Raw genomic sequence first — 15,057 nt, 5'->3', positions numbered from 1 at the left:
GAAAAGAAAGAGAAAGCAAAATAAATCAAAACCGCCGCACCCAAAGCAAACTCGCCGAGAAGGATAAAAAACACTTTTGTCACGATTTCAGCTCCTGTCAAAAAAGGTAAACACATTTATCTCGTGCTTTTCGCAGAACGATTCCCGAGTGAGTGATTTAATTTTGTCCATTCATTTCCTATCTTCGTGAAATTCCAACTTCCGAAAATGTCCGGCTACACAGAGGAATACCTCAAGCAGAAGCTGACCGAAAAGCTGGAAGCAACTCATGTGGTAAGTTTTTCCCCTTTTTTGACCACGTTTACATTTTTGAACTGGTCGCGTGAAATTCCGCGGTTGCTGGCCACCGGCTGTCAGAATCCGGTTGACGGTGCTTGAAAATGCGATTCTTTAATGAAAAATTTACGTTTTAGAATTTCGTGTACTGTTTTGAATTTTCTTGGTATTTTTACAAATTTATTCAGAAAAATAAAATATTCATGAAAATTTAAGTTTTCGATTTTTTATTAGAACGTTCAATTTTCAAACACCGTCCCAAACATAAACAGAACCGTCAGTCAGTGAAGTGTCTTCTTCGATGTAACGTGTACATTTCGCTGGGACACGATGACCGCCCTCGGTGGATGCCTTAGCCTGGTCACGCTGGTGGCCGCCGGTATTCTACTCCGGGCGACCGTTTCGCTGTATTCCTACTCGGGCCATGGAAAGCGTCCGATGTTCGGCGACTTTGAGGCCCAGCGTCACTGGCAAGAAGTGACCGTGAATCTGCCGATTGCTGACTGGTACCGCAACACAACGGACAATGATCTGCTGTACTGGGGCCTGGACTATCCACCGTTGACCGCCTATCACAGCTTCCTGGTTGGCAAGTGGGCCCAGCTTCAGGATCCAAAGTTTGTGGAGCTGCACAAATCGAGAGGAATCACCAGCCAAGGTCACAAGCGCTTCATGCGGAACACGGTTCTGCTCGCCGACCTCCTTATCTACATTCCAGCCGTTCTGTTGGCCTGCCACGCAGTTCGGAAGACGATCCACCGGGAGAGTGCCACCGGTGTTGATCTGCTCTTTATGGCCACAGCAATTCTCTACCCGGGACAGCTCCTCATCGACAATGGGCACTTCCAGTACAACAACATCTCCCTCGGATTAGCTGCGGCCGCGATAGCGGCCATTCTCCGCAACCGGAACCTGCTAGGAGCCTTCTTTTTCGTGCTCGCCCTCAACTACAAGCAGATGGAACTGTACCACGCGCTGCCATTCTTCTTCTACCTTCTCGCATCGTGCTTCAAATCTACAAGAGGATTCAGCCTCGGATCAGGATTATGGAAGCTGATTAAACTAGGAGCCCTGGTGGTGGCAACTTTTGCTGTGCTGTGGAGTCCTTGGTTGGGATCGGTGGACTCGGCGCTGCAAGTGCTGCATCGAGTGTTTCCCGTGGCGCGAGGGGTATTTGAGGATAAGGTCTCGAACGTTTGGTGCATCGTGAATGTTTTCGTCAAACTCAGGTAAGTGAAGTAATGTAAAAAAGGCGGAAAAGTGTTGTGTAACATTTCACAAAGAATTTAAACAAAAAGACTTTCCAGACGCGATTATACGAAGATTCGTGAATCCAAAGTGAAATTGCTACAAGGCCTTCGGATAATTTGTAGGAATATGACAAAAGAAACAACTTTATAAGGCCACTGCAAATTTTATTTTTAGTTTTTGTCCCTAAAACTTGGTTCTTTTTAGATAAAAAAAAAACCTATTTTAAATAGCTACATTAAAAAAAAACAGTTTTATTTGACTTTATTCTACAAGTTTGAATTGCCTAAATTGCATTATTTTAAACATTCAATTTATTATTTGTTTCTGGGGATTCAAAAATGCATCTTTTGCGCTAGAAATTAGCACCAAACAGAGTTGCCAGGTCAAAATAGAAAAAAAAAATCTGGAAAAATCTGGCAGACGAAAATCTAACATTAAGGAATGGGTTGGGGAAAAGTATACGAATTAGTTTAAAAGCTTTTAACATTCTGATGGATTAATTGATTTTCGGTCTCGAAAAAGTTAAATTTATATGTTCATTAATATAAATATTAACAAACGTTTTCGATATTGTTTAAAACTCGTCCATTTCAATAAAAAAAAAAACCTGTTCAAAATTGGCACAAAATATAAAATCTGCTGAAATCTATCAAAATCTAGCACAGATTATGATGAATTATTATTATGGCTGAAAAATGTGGCATTCAAGGATTTAAAAGTAAACCTTATTTTGACAACAAACTCCCGTCATCGTTCACACGGGACTCACTCTCACTATCAAACCAAACATTTGGTAGTAAGTGTGATCTCTGTGTACCCTCAAACTTAAAAGTGACCTCGAGCATTTCACAACAATTCGTGTTAAACCATCGAGGTTTCAGTGTATAGCCTCTCTCTTTTCAATAAAAAATATTTCTAAATTTTAAAATAAAGCCTGAAATGTTCAAAATACATAATATTTAGCCATTTCAAATAGCTATTTTTGATTATAAAATTTTACAAAAGTTTATTTCTTTAATATCAAAATTCGAAAAACTATTTTTTGCGATAACGCGAGTTGATAAAGAAGGCCAAGGATGCTTTCTTTTATTACGTAACTCGAGAATCAGCATTTATATCCCCAAAACAAAATTTCTGTATATTTTTTCAAAGTTTTGTATAAAGCGCCCTCACCCTGAACTGCGTAAAATAATAAAAGCACGCTGCCTAATTAGAAGAAACTGAGAAATACTATTTTTCCCCGATTTTCGAAAAATTTTAAAAAAATATAAAAGAAACCGTTTTTAGAAAATATTGTTTGCAGGAGTAAAACATTTTTACATTGCAAAAATTAAGCATTTTGGATAAATTGCACCTTAATATGCTTATTACTCAAAAACGGTGCAAGTTAAAAAAAAATCATTTTTTGCAATTCCGTCGTGAAACTAGGGGAACAGCATTTAATTCCAGCGTGCCTCTAATGTTGGCAGGTCAGAACTTTGACATTCAATTAAAGCTAATCAAAAGCGTTTTCAACTGAAATCGAGTGATAAATAGCTCAATAAGAAGTGAGCAAGCAAGTTTCTATCAAAAGTTTTGCAAAATTTGTTGTTTAAATAGTGAAAATCAGCAAATTGGATGGAGTTAGGAGCGAGTGCTTAACCTGCCAAAGTTACGAGAACTTCCCCTACTTACTTTTCCTGTCATTCTTGAACGACGAAATAAAGTAGGCTATTCTGTACCAAAAATAACAGAATCGAATAGCAACACTTTTCAAAATAAATGCTGAAAAGTTCTACTCAAATGGGTGCTGAAAAGTTGAACTTTTCAGCACTTGTTTCGAAAAGTAACACTTTTCAACATTTTTCTGATTTAAACGATTTATTGACAAAATACAATAATAAATACTCGGTGAACCTCGTTGGAGAAATGTACGACTCGTGCTGAAAAAATCCTCTTTTTGCAACTTGTTGCATAAACTACTAATGTAATTCCGTCGTGAAGCTTCTTACTTTCCCTGTCATTCTCGATCGACGAAAAAGCCTACTTTTCTCGACCAAAAGTGATAGAATCGAATGGTAACCCTTTTCAATACGAATGCTGAAAAGTTTAACTTTTCAGCACTGAAACGGATGCTGAAAAGTTAAACTTTTCAGCACTTGTTTGGAAATGTAATACTTTTCAACATTGTTTTGTTTTAAATGATTCATTGACTAAATATTCAATTACTTATCTTTCTGATCAAAGGGTGTTTTTCGAAATTGCAAAATTGTTGTATGAAACTCTTTGCAAAATTTAATTGTTTTAAATCCCTTCTCAAGATACAGATTTTGGAATATTCATGTGAGTATTGTTGTATAGGACCCCATTGTACCGCTGTAAATAGAGCCCAAATGACAGTTCGGCTGTTGGGCCGACGCTCAGTCAGCGAGCGCATTCTCTCCGCAACAGCGGCCGCGGCTACTCCGGTGCTGGGGATTCTTCTAGGACGATGTCGAGTGCTCACATTTGGCGATCCTGCCAGGAGGAATAACTTCCGGAACACTGCCGGTAAGTTTTAAAACCTGCTTCATGTCCTGGAGAATCCCCAGCACGCGGATGGATTGTGTGTTTTGCTTGACAAAGAGGAAGAGGAGTGGAAAACAAGAGAAAAAAAGTGTTCAAGTTGGTGGAGGTTATTTGTCAACCTTTGACTGACCAGGATGAGCATCGTTAACCTTTGGTAAGCCGGGAGCGTTTTAGTTTTATTAAAAGAAATGGAACAGTGAAATTTTGGAACATTTGACAAAGTGTAGAGCTTACAAAGTTTCTGGTCTGAAAGTGAGCTGGAAATTTGATCGAGGCGTGGCAAAAACTGCAAGGCGAGTATTTGATGTTATGGAATTTAAAACAAACACTTTAGTGTAATGTGTTGTTCTCCGAGCATGTACTTTCAATGTCATCCGTTGAGTGCAACAGTGTCGTCGCCTACTTCGGTAACGTCGGCGCGTACTCATCACTCGGGTGTGCACAAGTGCAAACAGAGGAGTGAGTTTTCTCAGCCTAAATCGTGATACAGAGCGAGCGTGCGGCAGGTTCGCCTATGTCCGAATGCACTTCTTTGATTCTTGTTAAAGCTTCAGACTAACTGGGACGACCGTAGGAAATGTTCGTTTACGAGTCAAACTGGAAAGGCCTCTAGAAAATGTCTGTTTACGAATCAGACTGGATGTGAAATTGCATCAAGGAAATGTTCGTTTACGAGTCGAACTGGAAAGGCCTCTATGAAATGTCTGTTTACGAATCAGGCTGGATGTGGACCGGGATGAATTGCCTCAAGGAAATGTTCGTTTACGAATCGAACTGGAAAGACTTCTTGGAAATGTCTGTTTACGAATCAGACTGAATGTGGAATTGCATCAAGGAAATGTTCGTTTACGAGTCGAACTGAAAAGGCCTCTAGGAAATGTCTGTTTACGAGTCGAACTGGAAAGGCCTCTAGGAAATGTCTGTTTACGAATCAGGCTGGATGTGGACCGGGATGAATTGCATCAAGGAAATGTTCGTTTACGAGTCGAACTGGAAAGGCCTCTAGGAAATGTCTGTTTACGAGTCGAACTGGAAAGGCCTCTAGGAAATGTCTGTTTACGAATCAGGCTGGATGTGGACCGGGATGAATTGCATCAAGGAAATGTTCGTTTACGAGTCGAACTGGAAAGGCCTCTAGAAAATGTCTGTTTACGAATCAGACTGCATGTGGAATTGCATCAAGGAAATGTTCGTTTACCAGTCGAACTGGAAAGGCCTCTAGGAAATGTCTGTTTACGAGTCTAACTGGAAAGGCCTCTAGGAAATGTCTGTTTACGAGTCGAACTGGAAAGGCCTCTAGGAAATGTCTGTTTACGAATCAGGCTGGATGTGGACCGGGATGAATTGCATCAAGGAAATGTTCGTTTACGAGTCGAACTGGAAAGGCCTCTAGAAAATGTCTGTTTACGAATCAGACTGCATGTGGAATTGCATCAAGGAAATGTTCGTTTACCAGTCGAACTGGAAAGGCCTCTAGGAAATGTCTGTTTACGAGTCTAACTGGAAAGGCCTCTAGGAAATGTCTGTTTACGAATCAGGCGGGATGTGGACCGGGATAAATTGCCTCAAGGAAATGTTCGTTTACGAATCGAACTGGAAAGGCTTCTTGGAAATGTCTGTTTACGAATCAGACTGGATGTGGAATTGCATCAAGGAAATGTTCGTTTACGAGTCGAACTGAAAAGGCCTCTAGGAAATGTCTGTTTACGAGTCGAACTGGAAAGGTTTCTAGGAAATGTCTGTTTACGAATCAGGCTGGATGGACCGGGATGAATTGCATCAATGAAATGTTCGTTTACGAGTCGAACTGGAAAGACCTCTAGGAAATGTCTGTTTACGAATCAGGCTGGATGTGGACCGGGATGAATTGCCTCAAGAAAATGTTCGCTTACGAATCGAACTGGAAGGCCTCTTGGAAATGTCTGTTTACGAATCACACTGGTTATGGACAGGGACGGACGCTAAAAATTGTTCGTCTACGGACTAAATGTGATCATCACTGATGATATACCGCATTTACGAATTTCTAGGAAAATCCACTGGAACAAAGTGCGATGGGACGTTACGTGGCTCGGTCTTAACGCGGGGAGGGATGCCCACAATCATGGATGAGATTTGATTGTTTTGGAGCGGACGCAGAATTGATTAACATTGAAAATCAAACGAATTAATCGCGTTGTGGGATGCACGTGAAGAACAGGACTGCTTGGATGAAAAGCGGAGGTGGTGTGGCGAATACAGTTAACTTCATCCATCGGAAGTTCAGTTTATTCATATTTATCCACGAATGGGTTCCATTTCTTGTGCGTATACTAATAAGAGCAGAATACGAATAGAAGGAAGACGAGCCCAGCAGGCCTCGCAGGCTCGTTGAAGTATAAGAGATGTCTAGCGGACAAAGATTAAGTAGGCAAAAACAGATTCAATTTCGATGGATGTCTATAAGAAGTCTCGATGAAATGCCTAGAAAAACTCGATTAAATTTTACGAAGTTTTCTTAAATACGATCACTTAAAAAAATGTCTTTTGCCCATACATGATTTTCTTTTAAAACAAATAACAGTTTCAAATGTAGGAGCAATACGTAAGGAAATATACGCACTTTGTAAGGAAACTTGTAAGAGACGCCAAAACACGTGACTGTCGAAGAGTTAGTTAAATTCTTTCTCGATAGAGTGGGTGGTTAGCCATTCTCTGTGATGCCTGATGGAGGTAGCATCATAAGAACAGTTAGTTCACGTGTTCTTTTGCGCTTCTAATAAAAAAGTTTCCATGCGTCTTACATTTTTGTGATACGCTGATTATTATATTTATTATGATTATTAACAAGATTATTCTGGAGGAGTCATGACTATATTATTTCGGTTCCAATATTTAAACAAATTGGAGAAAATAACGTAAGAGATTTGTATTTTTTAATCATTACCCCGGAGAAGAGGGAAGATGTGAGTATTGTTGTATAGGACCCCATTGTACCGCTGTAAATAGAGCCCAAATGACAGTTCGGCTGTTGGGCCGACGCTCAGTCAGCGAGCGCATTCTCTCCGCAACAGCGGCCGCGGCTACTCCGGTGCTGGGGATTCTTCTAGGACGATGTCGAGTGCTCACAATTCACACGCCCATTTTCTACATATTACAATGCAAAATGACTTGAAAAAGTTTCATTCGAATCAAAACAAATCAAAATTAAAAATTTCGGAAAGATTTGCAAAATTCTAAAGTTTTTCTCATGTGACTTGGCAACATTGGAATGAAATTTAATAAAATACGTAATACAACAGAAGTAATGTTTTTCGTAGAACAAAAGTTGCTCAAAAGCAGTCTTCCCGAAACGCGCGCACGCCGTACACGCCGTACAAGTTTTCAGTGCAGATGAACCTCAAACACACCAAGCTGCCATGTTCGAGTTCTCCCCGCACGGCGCACTCAAGTTTACACGCGGTGTAAACACGGGGTGCACACCTCGGGTACAACGCCGTGCGAGCGAAGAGCGTGTAAAGAGACGAAAAAATGACTGCTTCTCACTCTCTCTGTGGCAAACACTGTAGCGTGACTGCAGCGGAGAATGAAACACCGCTTTACAGCAGAGGGAGCGTGAGGGAACTATTTTTGTCTCTTTTCTGCGTCGTCGGCTTGCACGGGGTTTGTACCCGGGGTGCAAGGTTCGGTTTTAAACTCGAGGTTCGTGTGCGCGTACACACTGTACACGGGAGAGTTTAAGTTTGCTTGTACGCGTGCACACGCGGTGCTGGTGTTTGATCGAGTACAGAAAACAGAGAACGCGGTTGAACGCGGTGCACGGGGATCACTGCTCAAAAGACCTCAGGAACACGAAACAAAAATCGAAAAATGAACTTTTGGATTTCAAACCTTCGGACACCTAGTTTCAATATTTTTTTCTTGGAAATCCTAACTTTTCCGGGTGCCGGACGGGTGTGTTCCGAAATTATAGAATTACAGAAAATTCTAAGCAACCCAGCAACATACATAAAATTGTTGAAAATTTGTTATTTTTTAATTGAATAAAAAATCAGAAATAGACATTCCTTGGACACTATTCCAAAAAAAAATAAACCAAAGGTACACTTATTTTTACTTCAAATTAATCCTCAAAAGGCTGTTAATTTAAAGCGCAATTTAGGCCGTTTCAAATATTTTTCAAAGTTTATGTCGCAAAAATTTGAATAAGCAGAACTAAAAATGGTTGAAAATGTTTTTTGGAACTGAAATTATAAAAAAAAGATCTGGAAAATTATGCACAACACTCTACAGTTCCATCTGAAAATTACATTGAACTGAATATTTTCCATTTTTTTCAGAAACTTCGACAACGCCCACATGGCCATCGTCTGCCTCACGTGCACCCTGTTCGCGGTGCTCCCGAGCTGCGTGCACCTTCTCTTCCATTCCACCTCCAAGCGGAACTTTCTGCTCGCCCTGGCCAACTCCGCGCTGGGCTTCTTCCTGTTCAGCTTCCAAGTCCATGAAAAATCCATCCTCCTGGCGGCTCTTCCAATTACGCTACTTTTCCCCCTTTATCCCGCCCAGTGCTTCTGGTTCCTGCAGATCGCTACCTTCAGCATGGTTCCTCTACTGGCCAAAGATGGCCTCGTTGGACCGTATCTCGGACTTACGGTGCTTACGCTAGCTTTTCTTAAAATTTCGCTGGGCTTCCTCACCAACTTTACCCTCAAACCGTCCTTCTGCACGCTGGATGCCTTTGGCGTTGAGAGTTTGTTTAAGGGAAAGCGCGCAATCCCGTCCCGCTGGGACATTTCCCTGGTCCATCTCTACTACGCGTCCCTCGTGGCCCAAGCGATGCTGCTGTTGGCGTTCCAGTACGTTCCGCCGCCACCCCAGCTGCCCTTTCTGTGGCCGCTGCTCATCTCGGCGTTCAGCTGTGGACACTTTGTGCTGTTCTTCGTGTACTTTAACTGCCAACAGCTGCTTTCGAATGGAGATTTGAAGATCGTAGATAAGAAGGACGGCGCTGTTGGGAAGATGAACAAGCGAAAGGTCAAATAAAGAGTTGGACTGAGAGTTAAGCTTAGAACGGTGTGTCTTTAGTTTACGAACTTAGTTTGAAGAAGTCATAGTGTTAATTTGGATAAAGGTAGAAGACTACACAAAATTACATAATTTCAGGAAGTCATAGATGAGTCCGACGGTTGTGGAGGAAAGTTCAACGCCATCATCGTTTCGCCACAATTCCAGGGAAAAGCTCTGCTGCAACGACATCGGTAAATCAGCTCTTCAAATTAATTTGTCACAAAACTAAGACCACTTTCATATTCCAGTCTGGTGAACGCCGCCCTCGCCGAAGAGCTGAAAACGATTCACGCGTTCTCGCAGAAGACGTACACCCCGGAACAGTGGGCCGCCGAAGGGCATTAGCATAAAATTACATCATAAAAAAACAAAAATACTCTTTTGCAATCTAGTGTTTTACAATGTCGGTAGCTGACTTTGAAGTGTCTGCCCCCGGAAAGGTTATCCTGCACGGGGAGCATTCGGTCGTGTACGGGAAACCGGCCATTGCCGGGCCCATTGGGCTGAGAACCTATCTCACTTATAAGGTAAGAAATGGCTTTATTGCAGGGTGGCCACCTCGGGAAAAGCCGAAAATCTTAAATTTCTAAATTCTTAAATTCTTAAACTCTTAAACTCTTAAATTCATAAATTCATAAATTCTTAAATTCTTAAATTCTTAAATTCTTAAATTCTTAAATTCTTAATTTCCTAAATTCTTAAATTCTTAAATTCTTAAATTCTTAAATTCTTAAATTCTTAAATTCTTAAATTCTTAAATTCTTAAATTCTTAAATTCTTAAATTCTTAAATTCCTCAATTCTTAAATTCTTAAATTCTTAAATTCTTAAATTCTTAAATTCTTAAATTCTTAAATTCTTAAATTCTTAAATTCTTAAATTCTTAAATTCTTAAATTCCTAAATTCTTAAATTCTTAAATTCTTAAATCATTAAATTCTTAAATTCTTAAATTTTTGAGCCCTTAACACTTTAATTTTCTGAACTTCTATTTTTCTAATTGTACATTTTTTAATTTTTTCAATACCTACAGCTTTATTTTTTTTAGATTAATATAATTTGAATTAAAAAAAAATCTTTAATTCTTAAATTCCTAAATTTCCAAATTTCCAAATTCCTTAATTCCTAAATTTTTCAATTCTTAAATTATTTTTTTTTCATTCTCATATCTTAAGGTTTCTGAATAACAATTTTTTTTATTGCAGGATTTTTAAATTTTTCAATACCCGCAGCATTATTTTTTTATTAATTGTAATTTGATTTTTTTTTTAAATAACACTCAATTTTTCTGCAATTGAATTATTTATGATTTTTTATTTGATAAAAAAAAGTTTATTTGTATTTCAACATTTGAATATTTAGGTTTTTTTTCCTAACTTGTTATATTTTTGATTGGTTGGGAGTTTTAAAAAGTCTAATTGTTGGTTTTTTTATTTGTTTTTGTTTTATTTCAAACTTTCTTAATTGGTATTGAATTTCTTTATTGTTCAAACATAGAATTTGAACTTTTTGATTTTTTTATGATTCTTAAAACTTTAAAGTTTAGAAAATTTTAATTGTTGAATTTTGACCCCTTAATTTTTGAATAGTTCAAAACCTATTTTTGAATTTCTTGATTCCCGAATATTTTTTTTATTAGTTTTATTCCTGAAAAAAAAAACATTGGAAAATATTTGCAAAGGCTTAATTTAAAAAATAAAAATGGCTTTCAAAACGTCCTGATAGAGCTTTCCTGCTTTTCAGCAACAACCCTACATAATTCTCTAAAACAAAATGATCCATATCTATTTTGAGCATGGACAAAAATAAGGCAATGGAAATGAAAAATTTGTCTGAAAAATAGGGTTATGGATTGAAAATTAATAAAAAACGACGAACTTTTAAAAGGTATTCTAACAAATTAAAAAAAATCCTGTACTGAATGCCAGAAAATCCTGTACGAATGGTCAGATTAAAAAACATTGTGATTTGATTTAAAAATCTTCAAAAAAAAAAAAAAAAACACTTTGGCCTCGAATGAATGGGGAAAACCAGGAACTTGAAAATGGGAATCTGATGGCCACCTTGTTTATTGTAAAATAATTACTAAAATTGCGTTTTCTCAAAATTTCAGCGCCTCCAATCCCCCGAAGTCATTCTGGACTTTGCCTCAATCCCGTTCAACTCATCGCTCTCGCTCGAATCGTTCAACGCCTTCCTCGCCCAGTTCGACTGCCACTCGAACCTGCAACCGCTCGAATTCCTCGAAAAAATGCGCTCCGCCGACGGCTTTCCGTTCGCCAGCTTCGTCACCCGAAAACCCGCGCAAGACTCGATCAAAGAAAAGTTCTCCCTTGGCACCGCTCTCTACCTGCTGAACCGAATCCTTCGCAGCGAAGGCGTCGAATCTCTCGAAAGCGGCTTCCAGCTGACGCTCAAGTCCGTGATGAGCATCGGCGCAGGACTGGGTAGTTCCGCCGGATACGGCGTTTGCGTTTCCGCTAGTGCGTTTCTACTGTCGAAGATCATTAAAGGTGAACTCGAGGCGAACTTCTCGCTCCAAGACTCACCCGAAGTGCTGGAGAAGATCTCCAAGTGGGCGTTCGATTCGGAGATTGTGATGCACGAGCGGCCTTCCGGCATCGACAACACGATATGCACGTACGGAAATCTCATCAAGTTCAAGCGCGGCGAGCCGTTCGAGAGTCTGAAGCTTCGCCAGCAGGTCAACATCCTGATCGTGGACACCGGAGTCAGTCGGACCACGGCAAAGTTGGTGGCGGGCGTGGCAGATTTGAAGAGTCGCCACCCTGGGATGATGGACGCGATTTTGGACGCGATGGGACATCTCGTTGACGATGTGGTTTCGATTCTGGAGGACGACGGCGATCGGTTTGAGGAACTCCGAACACTAGTCTCGATCAACGGCAATCTGCTGCGGGCGATCGGCGTGAGTCATCCGTCGTTGGAGCGGATCTTCCGGTTGGCTGAAGAAAGTGGATTTAGCGCAAAGCTGACCGGAGCGGGTGGTGGAGGCTGTGCGTTGATCTTCTTGCCGCAGGACTACGAATCGAGCAAGGAGTACGCGGAGTTGACGCAGAACTTGACCAAGGCTGGTTTTCACTGGATTCAGACCACCATCGGTGGACAAGGAGTGCAGTTTAAGGCGCTGGAATGACAGTTGGGTAAGCGGAAGTTGTCTGGAGATTCGTTACCGTGACAATAGTGTTAGGCGGATGTTAGTAAGGTGTTGGGATTCTGTGTAATCTATTCAGAGATCTTGCTCAAATGGTATTATTTTCGGTATTTTTCAAAACTGTTGTTGCTTCTAGGCAGTAAAACAGTAGATTGCAAAATGGAACTTGTTGTTCTGTTTGATCTGAAGTGTATCCGACATTCCCTTGAAAATTCGTGGTGATTACTGCACTCGATCGCTATTTCTCAACTCACGATCGAGATTTCTCGATAATAAGATTTCGATTTACCACGTGTATCGAGGGTCTCGTGGCGCAGGGGTAGCGGCTTCGGCTGCCGATCCCGATGATGCTATGAGACGCGGGTTCGATTCCCGCCTTATCCACTGAGCTTCTATCGGATGGTGAAGTAAAACGTCGGTCCCGGTTTCTCCTGTCTCGTCAGAGGCGCTGGAGCAGAAATCCCACGTTAGAGGAAGGCCATGCCCCGGGGGGCGTAGTGCCAATAGTTTCGTTTTTACGTGTATCGAGGAATAACGGCCAAAAATTTCAATAGCATTCGTGTTTATAGGATTACATTTAAATACAGTGAAGGCTCGTTTATCCGTAGATTTGATTTAAAGCCATTCACAAATCCCGTGGGCACTTTTTTCTAATTTGAGGCCCCCATTCACTCCTCCCATAACGACAATTGTTTACATTTACATTAACAAAAATTAACATGTGACGTGGTCATGATTAAACCGACGCCTCCTCCACCAAATTTTTTACGAGGTTTATGGATGGCCCTTTATCCGAAATTCTTAAAAAATACAAATACAGTACTTGTTCGGTAACTGGACTGAACGAAAAATTACGAGGGGACCACCTATGCAGAATATTTTCCAGATGAAATATAAAAATTAAAATTACTTAAATTTATTTACAATGCTTTACTTATTTCCTTACTTTTCATGTTTCCTTAATTGTGACTTGAAATTGAAAAAAAAAATAAAGCAAAAGATTTTTTTTATTATGGCGAATGATTTTTGCATCCATTAACCATTCGGCCATTTCGGATTGTTTTGGTTAGTTATCGAGCCCAGTTGAATCAGCCATGTTTGACAACGCCCAGTTACCGAACAAATACTGTACTCAAAAATAGTGACATTGAAAAAATAAAAAAAAATAATAAAAATAAGGAATCATGAAATTAAATACATAATTAAAAAATCTTAAATTCTCGAAATTTAAAAAATGTAGAATCTATAAAATATTAAAATGTTTTTCAAAGTTCTAGTTTATTTATGCAAATCTTAAATTATTTTGATTATTAACAGTTTTAAAAAATATTATATTTTTAAAGATTTTTTTAATTTCTATTTTTTTAACTGTAATACTTTACTTTTTTCAATTTTTCAAATATCAAACAAACTGTAAATGTTTGAATTTTTTGAATCTTTTAAATCTCATTTATGGATCTTTTTCAAATTGTTAAGACATTTCGCAAACTTTTAAAGCTTCTGAAATCGAAGTTTTCAGTATATTGCTGAAGCTTCCATTTTTACACATGGACACCACTTCATGCTACGAGAGCCCACTTTGACGCAGCCTCAGGGCTTAATCGATGGCCGGTAAGCTGTCATCGAGACAAGGAGGCTCTCCGATAGTGGAAATATCACATTATATATATATTTTATATATATATTTTATATATTTATATATATTTTATATATTTATATATATTTTATATATATTTTTTCTATTAACATTTGGATTGCTAAAATTTTATTTAATTCGTTGGGCTATTGCAAATATTTGTATTTTTCAAGGTTTTTGTCGAAGAAATTTCAATTACAAAATTATTTCTTTTAACATTTTTTAACAGCCTTAAATAAAACAAAAACAATTTTGATTTTTTTTTCCCGGAGTATTTGTTTTCTTTTTAGTTTCTGCCGTTATAATTTTTTCCATTTTCCATTTCCCAAACCAACAATTTTGAATGATTTTTTTTTATTTGGTCAATACTGTTATTTTAAATTCTTGAAATTTTATAATTTTCTTAAGGGTTTACATTCATGTATATCTGCAAAAAAGTCAGAGGTTGGTATGAGCACTAGGGTGTTTCAGCCAAACAAAAAAGTTCTCAGAATCAGGCAAACCGAGGTTCCCCTAGTAGAGGATACCCATAGGGACTCTCATGCCAAATATCAGCCCATTTGGTTAAGAATTGGCCTGTCCACAGCGGTTCAAAGTTTACATGTAAATTACTATGGGATTTTTATGCTTTTCGTTCAATCGTTCCTACAGGTCTTGGGACAACATGGATTCACTCGGAATAAAGACAGGTGTGTAGGGGATGGTCCAATGAACACATTCCAGAAGGAATTAGGCTTGTCCATTCTGTCCCCAAGGCGCGCATTGGATCGACGTCCGGTGTCTCCAGAATCATCGATTCACCCTTCAAATGTACGCATTGTCCTTAGTATGCTATGACGGCTAGCTGAAAATTACGACGCCCCATGTCAGACGGTGAACACGTGGCAGAGCATCTACTCGAGTTTTGGCCACGGTTACGACACGACTGTCATCCACATACAAAGCGAGTGAAGTCAAAATCGAACCAAGATCGAACCAAGTTTTTAGCGCGTGGCATTTGAAAAGGTCGTATGCGCATCGGACATAAATTACATAAATAAAAACTTTTTTCCGGTTTTTTGTCTTTAGAAAGATTTATGTTTTTTCTCAAATTTGAACTAGGGGAATAGCATATAATTCCATCGA

General features: G+C 39.3%; 3 protein-coding genes across 3 annotated transcripts; all 3 read left to right on the top strand.

Moving 5' to 3' along the window:
* The first annotated feature begins 112 nt into the window (after positions 1-112).
* LOC119766997 (bolA-like protein 2) lies at positions 113-9,475 on the top strand. The gene is made up of 3 exons (XM_038254010.1): positions 113-273; positions 9,220-9,314; positions 9,372-9,475. Exons 1-3 carry the CDS (start codon positions 208-210, stop codon positions 9,466-9,468), a joined length of 258 nt encoding a protein of 85 aa, XP_038109938.1. The 5' UTR covers positions 113-207; the 3' UTR covers positions 9,469-9,475.
* LOC6036122 (probable dolichyl pyrophosphate Man9GlcNAc2 alpha-1,3-glucosyltransferase) lies at positions 526-9,127 on the top strand. The gene is made up of 2 exons (XM_001846163.2): positions 526-1,505; positions 8,394-9,127. Exons 1-2 carry the CDS (start codon positions 607-609, stop codon positions 9,097-9,099), a joined length of 1,605 nt encoding a protein of 534 aa, XP_001846215.2. The 5' UTR covers positions 526-606; the 3' UTR covers positions 9,100-9,127.
* Positions 9,476-9,501: 26 nt separating the features above from the next.
* Positions 9,502-12,461, top strand: LOC6036121 (mevalonate kinase). The gene is made up of 2 exons (XM_001846162.2): positions 9,502-9,650; positions 11,235-12,461. The coding sequence occupies exons 1-2, from the start codon at positions 9,525-9,527 to the stop codon at positions 12,276-12,278; spliced, it is 1,170 nt and encodes a 389-aa protein (XP_001846214.2). The 5' UTR covers positions 9,502-9,524; the 3' UTR covers positions 12,279-12,461.
* Positions 12,462-15,057: the final 2,596 nt, after the last annotated feature.

Source organism: Culex quinquefasciatus, chromosome 2 (assembly GCF_015732765.1).
Source record: "Culex quinquefasciatus strain JHB chromosome 2, VPISU_Cqui_1.0_pri_paternal, whole genome shotgun sequence".
Taxonomy (NCBI): domain Eukaryota; kingdom Metazoa; phylum Arthropoda; class Insecta; order Diptera; family Culicidae; genus Culex; species Culex quinquefasciatus.
The sequence above is the reverse complement of the archived record's forward strand: the minus strand, read 5'-3'. Positions and strand labels throughout refer to the sequence as shown.